The sequence below is a fragment of the Danaus plexippus genome, chromosome 4 (assembly GCF_018135715.1).
Source record: "Danaus plexippus chromosome 4, MEX_DaPlex, whole genome shotgun sequence".
NCBI classification, from domain to species: Eukaryota; Metazoa; Arthropoda; class Insecta; order Lepidoptera; family Nymphalidae; genus Danaus; species Danaus plexippus.
Genome location: NC_083538.1, coordinates 2676676 through 2700408, shown reverse-complemented (window position 1 = coordinate 2700408; position 23733 = coordinate 2676676). Strand labels below are relative to the sequence as shown.

General features: G+C 29.3%; 1 protein-coding gene and 1 long non-coding RNA gene across 2 annotated transcripts; one reads left to right on the top strand and one right to left on the bottom strand.

Moving 5' to 3' along the window:
- Positions 1-1174: 1174 nt before the first annotated feature.
- On the top strand, positions 1175-1957 carry LOC133319949 (uncharacterized). The gene is made up of 2 exons (XR_009753412.1): positions 1175-1442; positions 1531-1957. It is a non-coding gene; the product is annotated as an uncharacterized LOC133319949 (long non-coding RNA).
- Positions 1920-10814, bottom strand: LOC116768727 (uncharacterized). The gene is made up of 6 exons (XM_032659528.2): positions 10604-10814; positions 7627-7835; positions 4713-4848; positions 4209-4474; positions 2370-2544; positions 1920-2284 (listed from the first exon to the last, which is right to left on the bottom strand). The coding sequence occupies exons 1-6, from the start codon at positions 10641-10643 to the stop codon at positions 2220-2222; spliced, it is 891 nt and encodes a 296-aa protein (XP_032515419.1). The 5' UTR covers positions 10644-10814; the 3' UTR covers positions 1920-2219.
- Positions 10815-23733: the final 12919 nt, after the last annotated feature.

The following is a 23733-nucleotide window of genomic DNA, read 5'->3' as shown; positions in this document are numbered from 1 at the left end:
TGCAAAATTATTTGATTTTGATGGCACAATTTTCTTTAATTTAACTTTACCGTCATTCCATCCATGGGAAGGTGAAAATGAATGTAGGTGGCGAACATACATCTCAGTCACAGCCTTTTCATCCTTTCCTCGACGATACCCAAATTATAATTAACTTACAATACTTTATAATTGAATTTTGTTATTAAGGAGTAAATAACAGTGAAATGTTTCAGTATTGGAATAGTAATTAATTTTTATGAAAATCATTACAAAAGATTATAGAACAGTGATGGTATTTACAATTATTAATATCAGCGTCCACAGTGAGTCTCCTGTTTGTAGGAATACAATTCAATGTTAATTATTAACGAAGAGAATAGATGTTAAGTCTGTTTAAATTTAAACTGAAATAAAATGAATAATATATTAATTTACTATATGATATCTCGATGTAATAACAATGATTGGTGTTTTTTTTTAGATTATTAATATATATTATAGGCTGAGAATATAATATATCAAATTTGTCATTTTATTTTAACAAAAACGTGAGAATGTAATTAGCTATATATATATATATATATATATATATATATATATATATATATATATATATATATTTATATATAGAAGATCAAATATTACACATTTTATTATAGGAAGTACGACTCCGAGTCTTTCTATAAATTTTTTTGTTATGATGAAAATATATAGAACATGTTTATGCTTAATAACAGAACTGGTATAGTGAGGAATAACCATTAAGTTAAGAAATAAGATCTTAGCGTTTTATATTTATATTGGTCGTGGAAAAACTTTGAATTATTTTTTGTCTAACAAAGATTTTTGTGATATATTATATACGAGTAACAGTTTTATTTTTGGTAATATTTTATGATTACTTTTGAATTAATATTAAATATCCCGGGGAACAATACTTAGGTTGAGTCGAATTTTATCAAGTTTATTGAGGAAGTCCAAGACATTTGAGTAGAATGTAGAGGTTGTCGCTTCTACATAGCATTAAAGTTATGATTATAGTGTAACTACATATATATTATTAGTTATATTATGATTTGGTCTAAAAAATATTCTGTGAATGAAAATGTTTTTTTTTCATTTTATTTCAGAACACCTGGCTATTTTTTTGCTACATCATTTTCCTCGAAAGACTCGCAGTCGGCTAGTAACACCGTATTAGTTAGGTTGTTTGTCATAAAACCTCCATTGCCAAGGCTAAATAATGTAACTTCAAACAACTCCGAGCTCTAAGGTTCTAAAATTATCAGAGCAGCATTTCAAGTGCATCTACTCCATTTTCTGAATTTTCATGATGAAGATATCTAATTTTTGTTCGGTGTGCATTTTTTGATGGGTATTGCTTTAACAAGAGGAAGAAAACATCTTCTTTGATACTAGATTAGGCGATTTTTCGCGAGGAACAACTTGATCGAGAGGCGGTAAGAATTAAAGAGGAGGTCGTAAATATTCAAATTGAAATCGCGATGAATTTATAGTTGTAAGTTATATTCAACCTTTTATTTCCAGACAGCTTTACACAATTATGCACATTAATGTCAAGATAAGAATTCAAAATAAAATGTTAAATTAAACAATTCTCTTAGAGATATATACATATAAAACATACGAATAAAATGTATAAACTGCTGAATTATCATTATAATATTATTTTTCTGGAGAGCATTCACAAACAAACCTGTGTGAGTCGTGTTATAAAACAAAGGATTTTTTAAATAAAAGCAAATGGCTCGAACTCTATATAAGCTCTGAGTTTGCTGAAAAACAACTAGTAATATGTTATTTTAGCTTATGGAAATGTTCTTTTTTATTTTTTTTTAAAGATATTTCATTTCTCTTCCTATTCGTAATCATGAAATGATGTTCTGCTGCATTTAAAGATGCTTACGTAGAGTCTCGCGGTAGCTTTATAATTATAATAAATGTATTATATGTTTCTTTTTGTTTTTATTTTATTTTTTTTAATAACACATTTTGATTTAATTGGCTATAGTTTTGGGAATGAAAAACAGTATCACTGTCTATCATAGAAAGAAGTGCGTCAAAGTTAGCAGACTGAAAATATCTAACAAATCAATAGTAAATATTCTAAATGCATAATTGAAATGCATATACATACATATATTTACTGAAAAATATTTGTATCACTTTTTATATAATTTAAAAATATAGTCTTTATAATAATTACAAAAAATACATTAAAAAAATCTACATAACAATGGAAATAAGATCCAGATGGATGGTTTTTTCATTGAAACACCATCTGAAAAACGTAAAAAATGTGTATCAATAATCAAAATATGTTTTTTTTTCTCAATTTTATTATTATAAATATTTCTCTGACATACCTGTCATAATATCGTTTTGAGACACAGCTGTAGGAATGATATTTTGATATGAGTTCTCCTCAAAATCCACAATTTTATCAAAATTTTCTTCAGAATTAAACGTAAACGGATGCTGAATTTGTCGGATATACCGTATTACCTCGTTTTGATATAGAGGCGCGATTGATGCTTGACACTGAAATATAAAGTTAATTTAAAGCTAAAATTATATTTACATTGACATGAAGTAGGAACTAGTTCGTTTACGATAGAAAAACGGATCGTAATTAATAAAAAAGCAATTTTATAAAAAGGGAATTGAACTCGATATCTCTGGAATCACAAGTTCAATTTTGCTATCATGTCTATATACTTAACATATTTTTTAAATATCAATCTCAATATTTCTTATATGAAAAAAACTACAACTTGAATATCTGTAGTGACTTCCAAGACCAAAATTCTAATGTTAATCTAAACTGCAAAGCCCGACCAGTATTAAAAAAAAATATAGGGAAATTTTCTATATGACATATACCAAATCTGGCCATAAATAATGTTACTATTAACAATTAACAAAATATTAGCTGGGGCAGCAGCGTAATATTGATAAAATATCATGTAACCATAGATGCTGTTAACCAAGCGGAACGAACAACTGGCCGTGAAAACTAGAAGATTCTTGATACCACACATGATGTGTGATAGTGTTGCTATCCTAAGGGGCAATCGTATTTTTATTATAATATATTTCTAAACAGTTTCGTAGTTTACCTGGAACCCCTGGCTGGCCATGATATAAATCCCACATAAGTTATTTATGTACATTGTGCGATCTTTTTTTCCCGTTAATATTTTTCATAATATTTTTTTGATATTAAAATAGAGTGTGGTGTTAAATAAGGTAAAGAATCAAATACAATTTTTGAAATGTTCCATACTTTTACTTATAGTCCAATGTTTGTATACCCCGTACTCCTTTCACACTGATTAAAAGATCTGGTCGACTTCGTAGTGTTACTAGGAAAGCCATAAGGCTAATAATTTATCTCGGAGGGTGAAAATAAAATTTAGGACCATGCCGCATATTTTATAAGACTACTTAGGATTTTCAGCCGATTAGAGACGCACTGGCCATTTCTTTTTCTGATAGTAATTAAAAAAAGAAGAGGATGGCAAAATGATATGATAATTTTAATTCCCTAAAATGATCTATACGATTGGCAATAACAAAATTTCGCATAGGAAGAGTTGATCCCTTTGATACCTGGCTTTAATGTTCAATCGTCTGTATTGCAGCCAATAGATACCACTTTAAACAACATTTTTATTTTTTTTATTTTTTTTGTCGTATATATTTTTTGGTAACTATCTCACTGTAATAGAAAAATGCTTTTCTTTATAACAATATTTATAGCAAGAATAATTATATACAAAAAAATATATATTTATGTAGAATTCTAAATTTCAATTTAAAGTAAAAGACAAACAATGCATAAAACATGAGTTTATAACAGAATAATAATATATTTTAATGGATAAGTCTAAGTATTTTTATATTTTAGGCAAGATAAACAAACTATTATTACATTCATATTACAGCATTCTCTTAGAATTAAAAGAGGAAAACAAACAAGCACAACAATTGTCACGGGATTAAGTCGACAAAAGTCGAGACGCAAGTGTTTTTAACGTCAGTTGACATTGGGGTTGCAAATAATATAAACGTCACTCGCCGGATTAAGTAAATTAAATAAAAAATGCCTTTGTTTCACTTATGCGACATTAGTTTAATACTTATTTAATGTCAAAATATGTTACGTATGAATGCTATGTGTATGATATTTTGAGATCACTTACTTTGAGAGTGAGCACTTCCCTACGAAAATGCTTCGGCGATAATTTTAAATCAAGTTCAAGGGTTGTTTCTCTTGCGTCCGCTCGTTCTCTCGAGATTCTTTCCCACGGACCTCGCAAATATTCAAAGCTCACCGGTTCGTCATTTATTAACCACTTTAGCTGTGTCCTAGGACGCGATCTCGATGAAGTACAATTCACAACGAGCCTGTCACCTACTTGGTATTCATTGTTCAGCTCAGACAGTCGAGGACCACTGTTAGGGAGAACTAGAAGAAGCGATCAATACTATAGAGATTTAATTTCTCATCAAAGCAATAATTCAAGAAAATAAATTTTCATTACCTATAAAAAACAAAGCCTTAATAATGGTCGAATTGTGATCAATGAGTATAAAATTTTAATCGACAATTTAATTCTACTACAGGTAGTAGAATCAATAGCAGAATATAATAAATATATAGAACGTGACTTCAATGAATATTTTTTGTTTATTTTTTAACTTACGATGGATAATAATATCTTTTTCTTCAGACACCGTGACAAAATATGGGGCTTCTCCTGATACCTCACAGCGATAACGGCCAGCCGATTCCTGAGTCAATTGGTCCAGGGCCACAACTGTGCTTGCTGATTTGGTTAACTATAAACATTAATGTCGCTTACAATTACAATAACAATAATCTAACGATTTAGGTTAAAGTCTTTCTTACACTTCATAATAACCAACATAAAAAACATTTATAATGAAAAACAAAATCTCTCGCGTTTTTCTTCATATTAATTATATATTTACTCGTACGTCTGTTTATTATAATTTTTTATTATACCTATAATTTCTTTTGACCCCGCATACGTGACTATTATTTAAATATAAGATAATTTATGATAATTTCATGATTACGTTACAACTTTTTGGAATTCTATTAGCTGTGATTAAGGTCATAGTTACCAAATTTCTGGTCTTCATCGCCGTCCGTTTATAACAAAGGAACTTGAGACCAACTTTGTCGGACTCGTAAAGGACAAACGAATTACAATAAAATAAATTTCCTTGAAAATTCTCTCAAACTGAACTTGTAAAGTTAAACCACTACAGCATTACAGAAAATTTATGTCAATTATCTATTAATTACTGCCTTTCCAATTTTATTCATATTGTTGTGCAAATTTATAATATTTATTATAAATTGAATTATACGAATGAGTTCGTGTTCCTTTATCAGCCTTGGCTTAAAAAACTATTGCGATGGTTCGAATGGATTTTTATGTTTAAGAAGACATAATTTCAAAAGTTTTCGGGTAAATATACCTACTGTTTTTCATTGCATCTTTAACTATAAATATAATAAACAGTCGGGTGTCGGATTGAATAGGATTCGTAAAATGGTAAAAAAATTGCCATGATATTTGTTCATTTAAATATATTAAAGAGAAAAAGCATGATATTTCATTTAATATAATATCCAAAAAGATTAGAAATTTCCTTTGGATTAAAAAAAAAAATACAATAATTTATAAAAAAAACAAGGTAAAATGAACGTATTAAAAATTTCTTATGTGCAGTCATATAAAACGTAAAGTTAAAAGAATTTTATGAATCATGAGTAGTTTATTGTCCGAAGAATACTTTTGAGTCTATAAATACTTTATCTTAAACTTCTAGAACTTTTAAAATATTCATATTCACGAGACGGCTTGGGAGTCTAAAAACACAAAGAGAACTAATGTAGCAATGACACAGTTTTAAATATAACCGCCTACTATAATATTTGCTAGTTCCATTTCTTATCTAGATATGGGAATTTTTTGAAAAAAATCTATATTTTTTCTTTCCTTCGAAATTTTTTAAATAATAATATTACATTACGTCCAATCTATATATTCTTTGTTGTCAATCTTTTTCTAGAAGCCGCTATGTAGTATAGTTTTCGTTATATGTATATATATATATATATATTAATAGCTTGATTTGTTTTTAGGATATAAACAAATATTTTGTATATTAACATATTAAATTAGTTTGTCTGTAATGTGTTAGAAATATTGTGTTAATTGTATACAGTTAATTTCATTTCGATATTCTTAGTTTCTCAGAATTAATTCATCTCAGAAATAATATTGGTAAAATATTCAATTAAATAGAAAGGAATTTATATAAAAGACAATGCATAAAATATATGACGTCACAAAAAAAAAACGATCATATACTTTTCTACTTTTTGCTCTAGTGATATAGAGATACAACATATATCTATTATAATGTTAGTGAAGCCGTGGAAAATATCAAGTCAAAGATTTAAAACGGTTCAACGAAGTGGCATTGAATTGAAATATTTTGCTCTATAGATCTATTCATTACCTTTGAATATATTTATATACTTTATGAAATCGTTTAGTACACTTATAAAATATAAAAGTGAATTTTTTAGTACTGTTATATTGATAATAATTTCACAAAAATATAAGAAAGAAATAATTTAATAGTTTAATAACGTTAGGTCTTAGTAATGTCTCAGCGATATTGATTATAAGAGAGCCAGCGGAAGCTTCACTAGGTATATTTTTTCTTTAAAAGTTTTCCTAAATTATATTTAATACGAAGAAAATATTCTATCTTTATAATATACTATTAATGTAGGCCTCATTTTATTATAATATTACAACTTACGCGTGTGAAATGCATCTTTAGTCACCTAAGATATAGCTGTATATGATTTGAGCACACTCTTAAAGTAGGTTATATATACATGTATCCTGATAATTCTTTAATGAAATAATCTATATCTTTAAAATTCGTCATTGTGTGTGTGTGTGTGTGTGTGTGTGAGTGTTAAACTCATTTAGCGGACCTGCATCTGGCGACAGTATGAGTAAACAGTAGATATAAACCCGATTAACGATAACCTTGCCGACGTATAAATGAACCATAGTGATTTCGTAACCGTCTAATTTTGTTATTACGAACGGCAAAACAATTTCAACAAAGAAGAAATGTTTCAACTTTAAATAGTTAAGCAGCTTTGTTTTAATTTTATGTTGCTAGGTAATAAATATTTAAAGTAAAAACTTTTTAGTAATAATATATAAGATATACTCAAGACAAATCAATAGTATCTTATATTTTAAAATAAGTCTAAATGTCTGTGTATCCTACTAAAACATTAGATATTATGAAAAAAAAAATATTCTTACTTATATTTATTAACAGTATGCGTACACCAAGTTGCATACGTATCACTTGCATACGAGTGTTACCAGTATACAATCATATATCTACGCACATTAACGCAACTTATTTAATGATTATAGAAAAACATCACTTTTCATTATCACGATGTAAGCTTTTTGTTAATGTAAGTTCCGATCAAAATCAAATAAGAAAGTAACCAATAATTTTCAAAGAAAGTTTACAACTTACGTCAACGAACACTCCTGGCATGGAGAAATAGATGGATGGTTCGGAATTTGATGGTATAAAGCGGTAGAACTCGCGGCCATCTTTATACCATTTGACAGTGTATAGATCATCGCCCTCTAAATCGTATTGGCAGCCGAGTAACGCCTGTCCACCCTCTGCCGCATGACCGGGTACTCGCAGCTCTAATATCCGTATGCTTTCAACAAACGCTGAAAAAATAATGTCTATTCAAAAAACAGATGACTTCCAGTTGAAATTAAAATTACGGTGAGTTTATTTTTGATGCTGATTTTCTGATATGATCTTAAATATTTGCAAGGCTTTAACTTGAGGTTGTTTTGAGATATGTTAGAAATATTTTTTTTCGATTATTTTCAGTCAGTAACTTGGATGAAGTTGGTAGTTTTTTTATAGCTTAAAAGATTAATTTATTTCTTGCTGTAGCAAAATGCTACTTTTTATTGCAAAATATTGGCATTACTATGTTTGTTTGATCTAAATCAATTGTAAAGCTGAAAGAGTGTACATTATTAATATATGTCTTTATAGCATGTAGAAACGTTTCTAGGTTATAATGCTTATTAAAAATTAAACTATGTGTTTCGGATACACTTAAGCAATTTTATTATTTTATTTCTACATTTTTCCTATTTTTGTCTTATCAGATAGTTTCATGTCGTCTGCTCGTGATTATGGTTGCTGCAAAGGTAAAGAAACGTCGGGAAAAATGTAAGAATACCTATAATAATAGAATCGCGTAGATACATCATAAAAACATTGTTACATTTTCCAATATGTAAATCCTAGATACCATTACGTTATAACGAGTGCTGAAAAATAAGAAGTTCTTAGTTTTTGTGATATAAATTTTATTGAAACGGTGATTTTTAATTATAATTATTATCCCTAGTTATTGTTTAACTATGAGAAGGTTATCATTGGATATCACTATGAGAAGGTTATCATTGGAACATCTTCTATACAAGGCTAAGCAATCGAAATAGATCAAACCATTTAAAGATTTTATTGTTGAGTAAAGTCTTCCAGACTTATTTGTCTATTTGCTTGAGATTTATAATGTCAATGATCGTCACAGGCAAATAATCGAAGAGTTTAGAGGCGGGGAAGGTTCTGAACTCCTTTCTGGATTTCATTAATGTGATTATGGCTTCGCCTTTTCAAACAAATCAAAAGAAATAAGTAAGTAGTCTAAACTGTGTCTGAAATGGCATACGGTGTCTCAAATAACACTGAAATATAGCACTATACTTTCTTCTGTAGCTCAATACAATAAGGTTAATCAGATATTAAAAAATGCTTAAAATTAAATTAATTATTTTACGGGCAAAGTTAATACAGCCTTTTAATAATAAATCTTTACACTTACTTCGTGGATGATAATTATTTTGCTATAGGTTTTTATTAATATTAAAAGTTTAGTGGAAAGTAGTAAAAACAGGAATTATTTTTTTAAGTTTTTTTTTTTGTACTTTTTAATCTGCACTAACTAAGAATTTTAGCCAAAATAGTTAAGCCACTGTTTAAAGTAAAAAATATATATTAAAAACTAGTTAATCTTCTTGTTGAAATCTTTTGATATTTCCTATTGAAACCATTTATAATCATTTATTTAAGAATTCCCTATATTACGTAGTTTTTTAAAACAAAATAAAGATTGCTGTTTGACCTTTAGAATTTTGGTCCTATAGGTATAATGATTGTAGAGCACGCTGTATTACAAAATAAGACCTTTAACATTCACAACAGAATAATATTAAAAATGAAAATTATTACATTATGGTTCTGGAGGTATGAAAACTGTTTTGTTATTTTCCAACCCTTTGACTGAAAGAAATTACAAAGTAACCTCGGTCGGTATTATTCGCTGTAGGAATAGTTATTAGAAGTTAGAATTTATATTTAAAACGTTATTCCGCTTGATAGTATCACAAGAAGGAATCGTGGAAAAGGCAACTAAAAGGCTTTAGCATTATACGCTTTAAGGGAAAATGTTTGGTTTTATAGTTGTTTATAGTCCTGACCGAACCGTTGGAGTTTTGTTTTGAATTGTTCCAGTTTTCATTCATATTTTTCCTCAGTACGCAGCTTTTTACTGCCAATAAAACGTGAGAAGACTGCAAGATATTTAAAGTTGAAAAGTCAGCCGAGTTGTTTTCAACGAATAACAGAGGATATCCACATAAGTTTTAAATTATTGTTTATGGTTACCGCTGCAGGAGATCATAAAGTCTGTTTAGAATTTTCCTTATCAATAATAATTCAGGACTCATACAAATATCTCGAAATTAATGAAGAGGTTTAAAATTCTTGTTGTATGGTAATTTATATAATAATATGATTGTGATTACTCTATAAAACTTGAAAAAAAATTGATTGATATAACTTTGATATTTCTCTCTCTGTACTTCTTAACGTGTATAATATATGAGTCTATTAATATACTCCCTACATATATAAAGCTCTATAATTTTTTTCTTTGCTTGAAACGCGAGTACGAAATATATGTTTAAAGAAAATTGATTACGTGATTGTATAAATTTTAAAGCTTCTAATATATAGGAAATTATGCAGTTATCTTGATAATTGACATCATTAAAATATAGCGTGGAACATATATCTTAACGATAAACAATTGTGTTTATACTACATAGAGTGTCACAGTATGCGAAAATATGTTAAGAATTAAAAGTTGATACAACAGCCTAAGTTTTTGTAAAATCTTATAAATATTCATTTATATTTATTTATTATAATACTAATATGAAGATTGAATGAAACAGTTATTTCTCACTGACACATTTGTATATAAAATATCAGTAAATAATTTAAACTTATTATATCTGTAGGAGGATAAATATAGATAATTAATTGTTCTCGGTAAGCTTTCATCATAAAGTTAAGATAAACTTCTCAGTAATTTAATTCTCAGAACAGAATATTAACATAAATATTTTACCTTGTCCCCATAACATCAAAATTAACAAAGCACTGCACATTTTGCTAGGGTATTGTTGCAAGTAATTCACTGGAATACAATTTTCTGTCTCATTGCACTTTACCACAATAAACTTATGTTAATTAAATTCAAATAACTTTCATGATCTATTGAGAAATTTTAAGGTTAATATGTGGCGTTTGTTGTATCGGAAATAAAATAGGACAGGGATACTTGCGGAGTGCTATATTTAAATCGCTCGACGCGTACGCATGCGCACTGTTAGCGAATTTGCTCCGTGTCATAATTGTCGTGTTTGCGTGCAGAGGAAATTAAAATTTAATATACAACTATTGATAATTATATTATTATAATACTTGTTGAAGGGGAGGCATTTTCTTTGTTAGGAATTAAACGGTAATTTATATATATATACAATTTAATTTATAAGAATATTTTGTATGCTATCAATTCTCGTTTACATTTTCATATTTTCATTTATAAGTTGATATGATTTTATTTTTTGTTTTAAAGGGAAAGAATCTTTGTATTTTTTAACTCTAATAAAAATTTAAGAGAATTCAATTAGGGAAGATTAAATTAAGAAAAAGACACAATTAAGTTTAATACAATTCGTTTAAATTTAACCTTCATTATTTTTTTGCAATTGGACGTAATAAATGGATCTACTATTATATTTTTTTATATTAATATATTTTAACGTATATATATTATACATTTTCATGGAAAATTGGAAGTTAAAAGTATGGAAGGTGGAGGGTTAATTCCCGTTGGAACAGGGGTGACGTGTAAAGAATTTAATAATGTTTTATATCAGTGACTCACATTAAACTCAGTGTTGTTTTTTTCTTACTTATTACAATAACTTGGGGTAAAATTAACATCGTCATATGATAGGAATTTATTTAACAGTAACCGTTATCGAATTAAAAAGAAACGAACAGACAATTAAAATGTCATTTAAATGAAATCAGACTTTTCGGATACTGTGCGATTTTTATTATTTTATATCTAAATGTTTTTTACAGCAACAGTGATCACGAGCAGACGAACCGTAATGGTATGCGGAATTCAGTGAAGGCACGGAAACGTCGCGATCACGTACATATGTAGATAAATAATAGAAAATGCGTAGGATCCTAAAAACTTGGTTTAATTTAAATGTGTAAACGCGAAAAATTTAGACATCAATATATTTTTAAGTGATAAAGGTTTTAATTAATTGATCTAATGGTTTCCATTTGAGGGTTATAAGAAAGGAAATTAAAAATGATGTACTAAGTTTCTTATCTTGTTTGTTAACAGTTTCATTGTTTATATTTATTGTATTTGATAGCTTAATGTAAAAGATATTATTATTATAAAGTAAAATAAATAAGCGATCTATAACATTGTAATTATTTGGCGCTCTGTTAATTTCAATCATTAAATTAGTTCAAAAGGAAAGCAAAAGTTATCACAAACACAGTTAATATTTATATCAGAAGTATATACAGTTTAATAATTATTTATTTCATATTTTAATAAATGTATTATAATTAAAATGACAAGGAAAACGGCCAACAGTTAATCTTTTTTTTTTGTACAGAACGTTTAATTTAAAAGTCAGAGTTGTACAGTGTTTTATTTAATATCAGACAGCTTAATTTAATGATCATATTTTATTTCAGTGAACTACTAAATAAAAGAATTCGCCGACGATTCGACATTTTATTAAATTTGCAAATAATATGTAAAATTTTAAGCTACTTTTAATTTCCCGTCGCTTCGTTCAGAAATATTATTGTAGTAAAAGTGGTTTTAAGATGGAATTTTTATTTTACCAGCATAAAAAATATCTTGAATATTCAAATGGTTCGAAAAAGGTTATTTAATTTATTTGTTCTTTATTATTTTTGCAAGCATATCGCTTCGTTCGGATACGAGGAAGATCTATAACGTAAAATTGAGGCCTGCTGGGCGTCTGGTGATCCGCTGGTATTAGGCGTAATTACATGAAAAAAGAATGCTTCAAAACAAGGAGGAAGAGATAAACAAGTTGAGCTGACTTTTGACTGACTGAAAAAATCTAAGTAATCATTATTTTGATATAGTCGTAAAAATCATTAAGTAGTTCTTATTAGAATTCGATACATTACTTTTATTCGTGTCACAAAATTGACTCGAGATTAGTAATAACACAATATTGTACTCCGGTTCTTCTATTACTTAAAATAGTAAAATAAATTTTTACTCATTTTGTTTTAGGACTGGTTTGTAAATTTGACACATACTATAGTTGGGAAGGAAAAATGCTTTAAAATTTTTGTTATGACAAACAACAATTTGTTTTTATATATTATTGGTGGGTGGAATTGTTGGCAAAAAAATTGTCGCTGAAAATGTTTAATGCTTTGTCGTATAAAAAACAATGTGATCAATAAATACAACTTGCTAGATGACTCTAAAAAATAATTTACAGAGAACGTCATATGAAACGTGCAGATTGAGTTAAGTGGAATATCGGATCCTAAGATATTATAAATACTCCCGTTATATAGGTAAGGAGAAATGTTGTGACAGTTATTTTTAAGATGACTTATTTACTTATACAATTATACCATATGTACTATACGTCTAGACAATATCTCAAGGGAAATTTCTTTGCATTCAAAAGATAAGACCCAGGCCTAGATGTAGAGAAACTGAATATTATTTCAATTGAGACTCAAAAATATGTCTCGTCTTACATTTCACAGGACATCAGAGATAACAAAAATGTATAATATTCATAAAATGAGAACCACTGTGGTTCTCTTAAGCAATTTTGTGATTCGCTCGTCTTCAGAACAATGGTCTGCAGTCACGTACATACTATTAAAGTAATGTCTAAAACTATCATTCAAATTGCGATTTCCCATATAGAAATAACAAGAAAATGAGGTATAGTTGTTGTTTAAAATTAATGTTTATACTGCGGTGAAAATGGATACACTCGCTTAATAAGTCTTTTAGCCTATAGAGCATCTTTGCTCTCCACGTGTCAAAAATAGCGAAAACCTATATTTTTATATTACACAAGAGATCATTTAGTTCAATCTTTATTTGCTTTGTTGCGTTAAAAATATTAGAAAATTTTGACAATTTAAGTTATATACCACCATCACCATAGTGGCAAAAAGCCTACGGTCTGCCTTATATAAATATAGAAAGGTCTAAGAAGGATATAGCAATAATTCAACAATTTCACAAAGGTGACTTTATCTGGATGAACAAACTCTTGAAACGAAAAGTCTTTGGAACCTACATTTTGCGTCCTTTATGACCATCACAGGGTTATTTAGAGTTTCCATTAGCTAGTACCTCTAGCGTCTAAGTGGACTGGCAACATTCAATCTAATTAATAACATGGTCAATCTCAAGGGAATATTGTTAAAACTACTATAAAACTTTTTAGTATATTTTAGGCTAAGAACAAAAGGAAGTCATAAAATAACGGCAACTTGAATCGTAAATTATAATGACAAAACAGACTGGTGAAGTACATTCAGCAGCTGGACTACTTTTCAAATTCCCTATGTACCAAAAAAATTAGTAGCAGTCCCCCGAAAAAAAACGCCAGGCCAAAGTATAAACATAATTTACCTTATCTATTTCCTTAGATCCTGTATTTTATAATACAGCAAAAAAAAGGTTATGCGCAATTTCACATAAAAAGTAAACAAAAACATTACTGGCGATTCTTGAACGACCATAACTTGCGAGTACGTAACCGCATCACAACCACTAATTATAATCATCATGATACTAAAAAGTATAACTTTAGTAAAAATTCCAAAGCGCTTATCGAACCTTGATATTATTATATGGTGGTAAATAAAATGAGATAGTTATAAAACGTGATATTACTGAGATTGGAGTGGCGATACATGAATAAAATCTTTATTAAGAGGTTATTCAGAGGCGTTACTAACTTGTGATGTGTGTTACTATTTGATGTATTATTTATCACTAAAAATCTTTACAAAATGTGTAATCTTTTTTTTTATCAAGAATTTCTCATTTGGGTCTTGTAACTTTATGTAATAATTTTCACTTGATAAATTATTCTTGATCCCGTAATTGTGGAACGGAGGCTGTTTCCCTTGTAAAGGTTTGTATAAGGGACTGTTCTCTAACACTGTCTTTTAAGCAGTACTACGAAACCAACAATATCTTGTATCATCACGTTTGTAAATTTTGAGCCCTCATAATCCTAGAGCTTAAAATGTCTCTAACGAGGACATACAGATCGTGTTTCATATGAAAAGAAAGATAATTTAAGGATCCATAACTGAGAGCTAAAGCAACTTCAAATTTCAAATACAAATTTATTAAAGCTTTATTTTTAAATATCTTCATATAACTTTATTATATAAATGTACATTAGTCTTGGCGGATTCAATGAAGGTTTTGAGTTTATTTAAAAATTATGACATTATATCTTATTTGAGAGTATTGAAAGAAAATAAAGAAATCACTGTGTCGTATTAAAATTGCTTGGTAAATTTAAATTCTTTTTAGAGTATAGATCAACGTTCAGCAAACATAAACCTACGTTTAAAAAAGTTTTAAAGTGTAAACTTATTTAATAATAAAATAAATGTTGCTCAAAAAAAAGCCGTTACAAAATCTTTTCATTAAAATCTGCAACAAAACTTAAAGTTGCAAGAAAATTTATATTTGAATTGCAAACAATATAATTAATTAAACACATAACAAAAATAATAAACAATATAAAATAAATTACACAAATAAATATTTTTATTAAAAAGTAATTAGTATAATAATGTCAGTAACAGAAAAGTTATTGACGTTCAAAGTAAGTCAACGTTATGTAGTGAAATTATCAATCACTTTTTTTGAATTTTTTTATGCTTTTTCTGAAAAAAAAAGAATGAAAATTTATTTTGTCCATGACATTATGACATCCCATTTTGTAATTTACTAAATTTAATATAAAATAAGTCTGTTATAAGCTCGCTTGTAGGTCGATGTAGGTTCGAAGCTCAGACCAGTGCTGAATGAATTTGGCAGTACTGGATATTTTCATTGATCTTTTAAATCAGAATGGGAAGTTATGGAAAGTTGAAGTAAGGGGTTTTCCAATAGGGACGCTTGAACTTTGACAGCTGATTGCGGCCATGTTGTTTAAGTGACAGCTGTCAAATGCAGTGTGTTATATTCATTCCGTCCTCCCAAACCACCATTGCAGGTTACAGTGTCGAGCAGCACGTGCAAATCATAAAATTGTTTTATGAAAATGGGTCTTCAGTTCGAGCAACGTTCCGCGCACTTCGCCCGTTTTACGGTCGCGATGATCGTCCTGCCGAGTCGACTATCCGTCGATTGGTGGACAAATTCGAGTCAACCGGGTCAGTTAACAATCAGCCGGTTCCCGTGCGTCAACGTAACGCGAGATCTGCCGAGAATATCGCCGCTGTGCGCGACAGTGTCCTCGAAAACCCGCGGCAGTCAATTCCGCGTCGCGCACAGGAACTCGGCCTTTCGCAGACGACAACTTGGCGAATTTTGCGTTGTGACTTGAGCCTGCACCCGTACAAGATCCAGCTGACCCAAGAGCTCAAGGTTAATGACCATAGACAGCGCCGTGTGTTCGCTGACTGGGCATTAGAGCAGTTGGAAGTTGACGCCGATTTTGGCAAAAAAATCATCTTCAGCGACGAGGCGCATTTTTGGATGAATGGCTATGTCAACAAGCAAAATTGCCGTATTTGGGACGAGACCAATCCACACGAGGTTCACCAAGTGGCAATGCACCCGCAGAAAGTGACTGTTTGGTGCGGATTTTGGGCCGGAGGCGTGATTGGTCCGTATTTTTTCGAAAACGATAATGGTGTGGCCGTCACCGTCAATGGTGAGCGATACCGGTCGATGATAACCAACTTCTTTTGGCCTGAAATCGAGAATATGGATCTGGACAACATGTGGTTTCAACAGGACGGCGCTACGTGCCACACAGCACACGCTACGATGGAAGTTCTGCACGATCAAGCGCCCTTAATGGAAAACCCTATATATAGAAAGTGGTTCCACCATTATATCTTAAAAGCCATGAATACTGTGCAGTATTCAATAAAAAATATTTGATATTAATTTAAATATGTACCTACTCTCAAAAATCTTTTCATGTTTTATGAGATTAAAGAAAGGTTTCAGGTGAATGGAGTCTATTGCTGTGTTTATTTATAATTGAAAACATGGTCCAAAACAAATTTGGAACTATAATAACAGATGGTAACTGTAATAGAATTGAAAACCATTTTAAAGACATCAATCTCCCACAGAAAGATTTCCAATTTATTAAAATATTATATCTGTCGCGCCGACAGCCTTCTCGTATCGAAAATATTCCTTTTCGTGTATTCGTTCATTATAATTGTTTTCAAATTACCCACTTCACCGATGTTAATAACTTTATTAATACATCAGGTGATTAGTTTTTTCCAAGTACCCACAATTGTAATATAGAATTTACCATATAAAAGTCAAAGCATAACCGTACTGAATTCATTCTACATTGGTCGCTCTTAGGAGCCACAGTGGTAGAATCTCCGCTATACAATTCTTGACATTCATTGTAAGAATTTGTTAGCAATAAACAAGTATCATTTTGAGTAAAGACTATCTTTGCTTCAAAATGGAAGCCTGTCCATCGTCATCGGTACTTAACGCCCAGACTCGAAAGCCTTATAAAAGAACTAGAGTCTTGGCCAAGGTTCCACGAGGATTCCCCCGCTCTCACATATCTTATCCTATAAATTACTTAGTATAATATTTGAAATTGTGGGTGTTTTTGTGAACATGTTTGCAATTTGTGAAACTTACTAGTTTAACCTTTATTTAGTTAAGTATTTTTACCCAAAGTAAGGTCTAAATAACTACTTAGGATCATCCTAAGGCACTTACTTAGGCTTCAATCATTAAGAAAGCTGTTATCAGCCATAACTATGCAAATAATTAAAATATAATGTTCTACATGTTCACCGGACACTTGTGATACTTTAAATATGTGTGTTTGCTTACGTTTAATACAAGCTTCGGGTTGTGTTAATTAACATGGCTGACCTACCGAGAGGGGATCGCTTTTGTGGTCTAAGAGCGGCCCTGTCTTTCAATCAAGACGAGGCAATATTATCGTGTAGATTTTTCCAACCCGTTAATTAAAATGTTTTTAAAACAATATTATAAATATGTTTATCACAAAATACATATAAATTGACTCGCTTTCAAATTCTTAAACGGTTACTTATATATATATTATTATTTTTTTTCAATTGCACGAATGAATGTCATTATAGCGGCAATTTTGTATTGTCTACTGTAGTATATATTCCCACGCGATGAAAATGAATTATTTTAAAGAAAAACATAATTTATGAATGTAAATTACCTCAAATGTTAAGATTGTCGTTTAAATATTGACTTTATTTATTGAGAATACACTGAAGAGGTCTTACTCACTAAACTTGTAGAATCGTATTAACTTGCGAAACCGGGACATTATTTATACGACTTTACCAAGAAATAGGGAAATAAATCTAAATGAGAACTTGCTTATTTCAGTGGAATGAATGATTAAATACAAGAGTTTTGGGCTTGGTTGGCTCGGACAATAGTGTGTCCACTAAGAGAAAATTACGCGACCCGCGGGAACGCGATACTCTAAATCATCATTAGGTGACTGGCGGGACAAGGCTTGTCTTTATAAAAGATTCAGCTCTAGAAAATACAAGAAACAAAAGTAATGGATAAGATTACATTACGAAATACCAACATTAAGGTATCACGTGGTACTGGATATCATGTATCCAGATCTGAACGTTTTATAAAGAATAAAATATAAATATTATATAAAAAGATTTAGAGTGAATACGTTTATTAATTTGATTAAGAATATTTATGATGATGTTTGATAGCGAGTTCTTTAAAACTTTTTGATGGTTTCGAGATAATATTATTCTAATAGTAACAGTAACGTTCTGGTTCGATATATGTGAAGTTTACGAGTAACCTGAATTAATAGAGTATACTACATTGTTCAGTAACGTTGTTATTATTAAGGTTTATGAGGGTCATGCCGCGAAGCTTAATATGCTCCATTGAGGCATTTGCGCTGCATATTATTACTCAATACATGATCATGAATCATGCGTTCTATATAATTTTTATATATTGTATCATTATTTTATACTACTTATAAAATAAATCCGTATACTTTGTCACGTGCTCATACACTTTATATTGCCATTGTAATAAAAGCGAGTAAAGTGTTTAGCTAGGAATAAACAACTATTAGGAGGCGAACACGTCTCGTTCGTGCAATTAAAAATGGTTGACCGTTCTCTTATAGCGCTTGCTGTTTACCGAGTGTTAACGAGAGCCAATGAACTCTCATGATTTTTATAATCAATAAACGATTACGAATCAAAGGAAAATATTTACAATTTGTACGGATTTAAGCTCCCTGTTGCTATTCATGGCTGTTTTACAGCCTTTAGATAAATTTGATAAGTCTACTATTCAATAGACTAATAGATAGTAATCGATAGTCATGGAATTTCCTAATATATGTACATATATTATCAAAGGTTTTGATTTCATATCATGGATTTAGGATGTATTATTTCTAAAGAATTATTGTTTGACACGTCAACTAAAACCAATTTAATATTATAATATTAATTTGGGCAGCCGAATCTAAAATAGAACATAATTTATAGACTCATGGTAAATTTAATTTTGATAAAAAGGTGAATAAGCCATAGCATAAAATAGACAAATTTTTGATAGGTAATTCTGACTCATACAAGGACAAAGTTTATATCATTTTCTAAAAATATCTCATAAATCGTAATATTATTATTTTTTTCTCTTTTAATATCATTTATTTTTTCGTCAAACCAAATGGCACATATTTTTCATTTATTTTCATTAAAGTCCTAAGTAGGTACGAGTTTACAAATTACTAAATAATCAAACGTAGTGTGCAAAATCACATATAAGTGTCAAAAAGATAACTTAATTTGTTCAACATAAAAATCTTTCTTATATTTGTTAGCTATTTGATTACCGGAGTAGTTTTAGACGTGAAACGTCATAAACTGAGTAGCGTATCATTAAGAAAGTTGAGAACTTTAAACTGGGAGACCATTATGAAATTGCGGATGGGTATTAGGTTTTGTTAATCAAAATAGCGGTGAGCGGTGGGTCAAAGTTTGCACTTGTCCCTTGATACGGTACAATGTGGAAATAATTTAATTTTATTAAATCAACGTATATTAAACAGGGTATAATGTCCGCCATCACGAACATTTACTATTTACAACTATACTTATTATATTTTTACTGCCTACCCTTTGAATTTACAACTGCTGATACAACACAGAACAGATAAAAAACACATTCCATGACCTGGCTTATCTCCGGGATTAAATGGACTTCATTTTGGATGGCAATAATTTTTAATTGATCAGTATTTTAAATCATATCACGGTTTTCAATGGTAATTAGGAACAAAGATTATTTGGTAAACTCTGTTCATTACAACAGCTCAAATACAATTCAAATTTTTCTATACATATAACGCCATTTTGAATTTCTCTGACTGGCTCACAAATATAACGTTTGGATAATAATAATTTGGAGATATATAAATATATATTATTATTATGATAAAAACGTTTACAATAAAATTCTCGGAACGTAATTAAATCATATTATGAATCAGATTTATAAAATAAAGACCTCTTGGAAGTACTTTCACTGGGGCTTCATTCAAAGATTATTAAAGACTAATAAGAACAATGAAACTAATTAATTTAAGATTCCAGACCACGTTGATTCCTCCTTATCAACATTATATTTTGTTACTGTTATCGTTGTTTTCCGAAATACTCTGTTGTATTAAGTCTATCACAATCTTTTAATCATTATCTTCTTATTATTTAGATAACTTTAAATTCCATCGACGCATTTTGGGACAAAACTTTGATAATCAACGAAGAAAAGGGATATTAGATCTCAGTAATTTTATTAAGATGCCTTAAAATATTATCAATGTCTAATATTTACCTTAAGAGAAACTTATTCACGCGAACTATGCAAAAAAAAAAACTGAATAGTAGAATTATTCTAAATAAAATTTTAAACGAAAGAAAAAATTATAATAGTCTTAAAAATACCAATATTAATGTACTGAAATATACAATTCTAAATACAAACCCTTTTGTATGAAAGTTCTTAAAAAAATTCTTGTCTACCAGCCTCTGGAATAAAATGGGTATCTATCTGAAGCCAGTGAACTTTTTTAAGCATAACCAGGGGAGGGGAAAATTTTGAGAAAAATTAAGAATTAAAATAACCATATACGAAATTGGAATACCTGAATAAATTTACCAGATAATAAAATAAGGTTGGTTAAATCGGCAATTTCTGTTATATTTGTAATGTAAGACATATTATCATTAATTTAGGCTTACTATGCATAGACAACAATTCAATTTATGTTATAGCCAGACAGTTTGACTAATAAACTTCGTGTTATGTTTCATTATATTTGCACACTAGATTCAGCCTAACCCGAATAAACTCGAGACAAATTACATTTTAATTAACTTCGTAATATTTAAATAGAATAAAAATATAATAATTAACATAGTATTGGGAGACGAATATAAATATATTAGTTATTAGTTTGATTTAATAATAATAAGTAATCTTTTTATAATTACTTGAAAATATTGTCTAACGAAGTTTTATAATTCAATTTAAATTTACATTCTGTTTGTGACAGGATGTTAAAGAAATGAACAATTACAAAATGGGTATACAAGTACTGTTTTTAATTATCATGTAATAGTTATAAATAGAAAATTATCATTATAAAGATAAAATTTGCTATTGTTGTATCACTTAACGCCAAATAAGATTATGCTTTGAGTCAAGATTGTCATAGAATTCTAGGTCAAAAGCCTGGGATAAGTCAAGCAACTTGCATGGTCGGGTGTTTGCCTTTCAGGGCACTACTTGACAGGCCCTTTTATTTATGTGGCAAGCCAACACCGTGCTTCACAGATAGGTATTAGAGCATGGCTCTTTATAGGAGCTGTGCATAATTAAGGTACCGTGGAGTGATATGCTTTTAAAGCTTTTGTTGCATTAAGTCAGTAAACTTTATGTACTATTTGCGTTCATTTTTTTTTTGGAATGTCAAATAATATAACGCTTTGAAATGGAATAAGACATAATCAATGATGTTATCTCCGGACGAACCTATCTTGGGGCGGTTAGGTGAATAAATAGTGATCGCGTTTTATCAAAGAAAGTTAAAAATACATTGTTTTTTGGGGATTTAATAATATATATTTAAAGAAAAATAAGGAATATTTTATGCGAAATTATATTAGTAGTATTTTCCTCGATAAGATTGGATTCCAAAAGGTTTGTAATGACTCATTTATAATTCCATGCATATTGTTATGATAACAATGGACAAAGTAGCCATGTTTAAGATATATTTACGCTATATCGCCAACACTCAACACATTTGGTTTGGGTAAAACATCGGACAGTTATATCAAACAATCTAACCAAATTGGGTGCCTTTAACACAGTATTTGTTCTGCGAAAAGTTATTTAAATGTAATTCAAAATGTTATTACTGAAAAGCGAAGTTATGACGTCAGCAATGACTATGCCATTATTTTAAAATCAGTCTTTCGCGCTTGTATATATATATATATATATATATATATATATATATAATATGTAATATGTATTATGTATGTATAACTTAATTTAGAGGCATTCAAATACGAGCAGGATTGAATCTACAACCACTAGAATATCGCGTTAGTCACTTTGCCAAACAAGCTATCGTGCTCTGACTCGAGTCGGTGAACTAAGAAGTCATATTGGAACGGAGGTGGTGGAGGTTATGTTTATAATATGTAAAACAATCTTGAGCTACTAATAGAATTAAAATTTAAATAGAAAATAATATCGATTACAAAAATTCCAGTAAATGTATATACATATGTGTATATAAGCTTGACTTTTGCGATTCTGTTGAGTTACGTTTGTAACAGATATTTAAGTGTGTGTGGTATCCAATTCTCTCATGTTAAATATTCATACCCGTATCCCCAAGATATTCAGAAAATCCTAGATTTACACGTCCTGATATGAAAGTTTACTTATGGTATTTCTTAACAAATTTAAGTGTTTGTTTTTTATCTGGAAAGTACTATTCTGGTTCTCAATTAGGCAGTTCAAATGTTTGTTAAGGTTAATTAAGGGAAAATATAATTATCTTAATATAAGTAAAAATACAACAAAATAAATAAAAATTAATTATTAATTATTCTAAAACATAATTTTAGAGCGTATTTTTATTTGCTATTCAGATACAAAAAGCAATTAAAACTTCTATATATGTATTTAAATGTGTAAATAATGTAACACTAACATATATTTTATATTAATACATTTGAATTATTATAAAAATTGTAATAAATAGAGTCAGTGATTCAAAACGGTGAATCAATAAAATAGGAAAAATGAATCAATAAAACATAAACAAGACAATTTGAAAGAATTTATATAATTCTATACTGTTTCGTAATTGGAACATTTTACTGTGATCTTTTAATGGAATCTTTATTATTTAATATGTTACTAGTAAATATATTTTTATTGTACGCCTAGTAAGTCTATGGTGAACTCATTTTTTATAAAGTTCAGATACCCTATCGCAAATCATAGAGAAAATATATATCACTACGTCTGTCGCGCTTTACAGACATGAGCTTGCCAGGTTAAATATTGTGAAATTGTTTGATATATTTTGAGAAAAGAGAATATTAAGGATGGGATGAAAATTTAATTTGATTTTAAGGTGATTGCTCTCAATAAGTTCACTAACCTATGGTGAGGACTTGCAGATTTTTAACCTTTCTAACTACAAAACAAAATAACATTATATGCGTATATATTTTATTATATAATGTATAATGAATATGATATAATTATAAAGATTGTTTTGTATTGTATATACCTTTTTTTTTTTTTTTTTTTTTGATGACGCAGGG